Consider the following 3,744-nt stretch of genomic DNA (forward strand, 5'->3'; position numbering starts at 1 on the left):
TATCGCCCATGGTGCTATATTTAATCTATTTTACAAATCTTTGTCAATTATTATCTTGGATATTTGCTCTGTGCTAGGGGTTTGGGTTGTAATAGACATATATTGCTCGAATTCTTATTTAACCAGCCAACGTGAGGGATTTTTGTTCATATGTGCAAAAGTTGGGAATTGAGAAAAGAGGTAGATCGTAAATTTGGGAGCTAGAGCAGAGTTTAGTGCGATCGTGAGAATAGGGGAAGAATCCTTAACCTTCAAACTTCGAGGTAGGGGGACTTCTTCACTCATGGGTATTATAGGAAGTCAGGATAGTGAGGGGTCCTCAACCTCCTATCTTCTCCATCTTATTATGTGTATTTTTTTCTGTATTCTTGTTTGTGGTTAAAGGGGCTTGGATAAAACCCTTGAGGCAATCGATTGATGAGTTGCTCTCTATCTTATTGTTGTAATGAGAAAATATATGATTTTGTTGATTATGTCTTGTGAATTTTGTGATAATTTGAAATATGCTTTATCTGTTTGTAATTTTTATGCTATCCCAATTTATCTACTTTCCCAAAAATAAAAAATGTCAAAATAATAAAAAAACATTAAAATAAGGAAAATCGTAAAAATGTCAAAAAAAAATTGGAAATTGGGAATCAGGGAGAGATTTCGCGAAGGAGCCGCAGTGGCCGGGGCCACCCAGATCGATGGGTGGCGGCAGTGTCGCATCGTGAATGTACCGGTGGTGTCCAATTGCGCACTGGGATGATAAGTCGCGCCAAATTGTAGCGGATGGGCCACGCTCAGCAGCGAATGGGACATGTGACATGGGAGTTGAATCGTAGTCGGAGGCACTGATGCACGCACGACTGGGTGTCGGAGCTGCGCGACGCGTTTTTTGCGCAAGGTCGGTCTGGTCGCAATTTGGCTGCACTCAACGGCAGTCGCGTAACAGTAGTGATGTAGCGCAATGTGCGGGTCGCATGCAGGTTGGATGATCCAACTGGTCGATGGCTGTCCGCGGGTGGTAGGTGATAGTTTCGACTATTTTTTAGTTTAATGAAATTCGAGTAATTTTTTAAATCAATGAATTTTAGTTACCCTATTGATAAGTTTGATGATAAAATTATTATTTTAAAATTTATTTGACTATTATTTTTAGTCAGACTACCGTCCCCTAAGAGTTTAGTAAAGTCATGACACGTGAAAGATTGTCAGTAGAGAATTTTGCGCACTTTAAAGTTATGAAAGTTGTTACAGCAGTTTTTTTCAAAAATATACTTATTTAAATCCATTTTTGACACCAACCAAATTGTGTGGCGTTACATGTATATCCTCAACCAGCAAAATTGAATAACAATATCTTTCTCTTATTTAAAACAAATGAAGCCGATTCCATTGACTAAACAGCAAAAACAAACACCAATTTCAGAAAACAGAGAAAAATAAATAACAACGTTTTTATATTTTTTAAAAGAAATTCAGCCGATTCCATTGACTATTCAGCAAATATAAATCAATAACGTGATTAGATTTAGATGAAGCTATATATTGCACTGCCTTAACTCCAAAATCCAAGAAGAAAAATATTAAGAGAAGAAACACAGACACAATAAGCACAATGCTAATCATAATCTCTTCCACTTTTCTCTTTCTTTTTCTTCTAATCAAATTATATTCCTATTCTTCAGAAACCAAAAACTCACCTCCAAGATTACCTTTAATAGGAAATCTTCATCAAATTGGTTCCTTCCCTCACCGTAATTTTTATGCTCTTGCCAAAAAGTATGGTCCTTTCATGCAAATGTATTTTGGTAAAGTTCCTATTCTTGTCATCTCATCCGCTGAAGCTGCACGTGACATAACCAAAACTCATGATCATGTCTTTGCTAACAGACCCCCCAAGATTAACTACGACATACTTTTGTATAACTTCAGAGATGTTTCATCTGCTCCATATGGAGAGTATTGGAGACAGTTGAGAAGCATTTGTATGTTACATCTTCTTAGTGCTAAGAGGGTTAAATCTCTTCGCGCTGTGAGAGAGGAAGAACTTGTTTTAATGATGGACAAAATAAGAGACTACTCTTCGAAATCATTACCGGTGAATTTAAGCGAATTGATCGCGTCCAAAACTAATGATGTGGTTTGCAGGGCTACATTGGGAAATAAGTATAGTGGGGAAAGTGGGACAGGATTTGCTAAGTTGATGATGGATTTTACTGAGTTGCTTGGTACTTTTATGGTTGGGGACTATGTTCCTAGCCTTGATTGGATGACACATCTTTCTGGATATTACTCAAGAGCAAAGAAGGTTGCCAAACAATTTGACGATCTTTTGGAGGGTGTAGTCGAGGAACGTTTCAATAATCCCAAAGGTGATGATGAAGAACAGACTGATTTGGTTGATGTTTTGCTTTGGATCCAAAGGACAGAATCACTCGGCTTTCCCATCGATAGAACAACCATAAAGGCTTTGTTACTGGTAAGTGTTAAACTATAAATCTCTATATATTATACTGTCTCTAACTCCGTGTGTCTTTATGTCTCTGGTCTTCGTTATAAGAAAAAAATTATTTTTCAGATTTATTGAATAATTCTGAACTATATTATACAGGATATGTTTGTTGCGGGTACAGACACCATATCAACTTTGTTAGAATGGGAAATGTCGGAACTCTTGAAGAATCCACACATGATGAAGAGATTAAAAGAAGAAGCAAGGACAGTGGCGAATGGAAGAACATACATAACTGAAGACGATTTAAGTAACATGAAATACTTAAAGGCGGTCGCTAAAGAAGCACTACGGATGTATCCTCCGATTCCACTACTAGTCCCTCGAGAATGTAGACAAGACGTGAAAGTAAATGGATACAACATTAAAGCAGGGACAAGAGTTTTTATCAATGCATGGGGAATTGCAAGAGATCCAAGATATTGGGATCAACCAGATGAGTTCAGGCCAGAGAGATTCTTGGATACATCGGTGGATGTGAAAGGAATAGATTACCAGTTGATTCCGTTTGGATCGGGGAGAAGAGGTTGTCCAGGACTAGTGTATGCTATGGCTGCAAATGATCTTGTGTTGGCGAACCTTGTGCATCAGTTTAACTGGGAGTTACCTGGTGGTGCTGGGGCCAAGGTGGATATGTCTGAAGCATTTGGTTTTACTGTCCACAGGAAGTTTCCTCTTATGGCATATGCAGCAGTTTCTAATCAGAACTGAATGATGGAGTAGGAAGCAATAATGGAGATTGAATTATTTGTGTCTGTGTGTCTTATTGGAATTTATATAAATTAAATTTGAAAGTTTAAATTAATGTCCAGAATAGTTATGAATAAATTAAAAGTATACTATAATGATAGCAAATATGACAGAAACTGAATAATACAATAGAAGATGATTTATTATAGGGAAATACATTATTTTTAAAAGAGTGAAGACCCATTTTGGTCCCTCACAATAATCACACAACCCAAATTAGTCCCTCACAAACAAAAAAGACTCAATTTAATCCCTTACAAAATTTAACCGGACCATATTAGTCCTTAAGTTAATATTTTTACCAAATCGGTTTTTTTTATACTTTTAAACCGTGACTGGACTGCCACGTTGGCTTTTATTTTTCTTTTTCATTTTTTAAAATACTAAATTAATTTTTAATTATAATTTCATTTTTAAACAACTCTGAATTAATAATATCAAAAAAGCAAAAGAAAAAATTTATATGAAATTGAACCTATCACCTTAAAAATATA

At 36.2% G+C, this 3,744-nt stretch overlaps 1 protein-coding gene across 1 annotated transcript; it reads left to right on the forward strand.

The window, feature by feature from the left end:
• The first annotated feature begins 1,535 nt into the window (after positions 1-1,535).
• On the forward strand, positions 1,536-3,301 carry LOC131636682 (cytochrome P450 736A117-like). The gene is made up of 2 exons (XM_058907304.1): positions 1,536-2,467; positions 2,600-3,301. The coding sequence occupies exons 1-2, from the start codon at positions 1,604-1,606 to the stop codon at positions 3,209-3,211; spliced, it is 1,476 nt and encodes a 491-aa protein (XP_058763287.1). The 5' UTR covers positions 1,536-1,603; the 3' UTR covers positions 3,212-3,301.
• The last annotated feature ends 443 nt before the right edge of the window (positions 3,302-3,744 follow it).

The sequence above is a fragment of the Vicia villosa genome, linkage group LG1 (genome assembly GCF_029867415.1).
Source record: "Vicia villosa cultivar HV-30 ecotype Madison, WI linkage group LG1, Vvil1.0, whole genome shotgun sequence".
In the NCBI taxonomy this organism is placed as follows: domain Eukaryota; kingdom Viridiplantae; phylum Streptophyta; class Magnoliopsida; order Fabales; family Fabaceae; genus Vicia; species Vicia villosa.

What these genes read in the sequence shown, in the direction of transcription:
- LOC131636682 (XM_058907304.1), top strand. Translation starts at nt 1,604, where the DNA reads ATGCTAATCATAATCTCTTCCACTTTTCTCTTTCTTTTTCTTCTAATC. An exon ending in CCATAAAGGCTTTGTTACTG is followed by an intron (nt 2,468 to 2,599) that starts GTAAGTGTTAAA and finishes TATATTATACAG; the next exon opens with GATATGTTTGTTGCGGGTAC.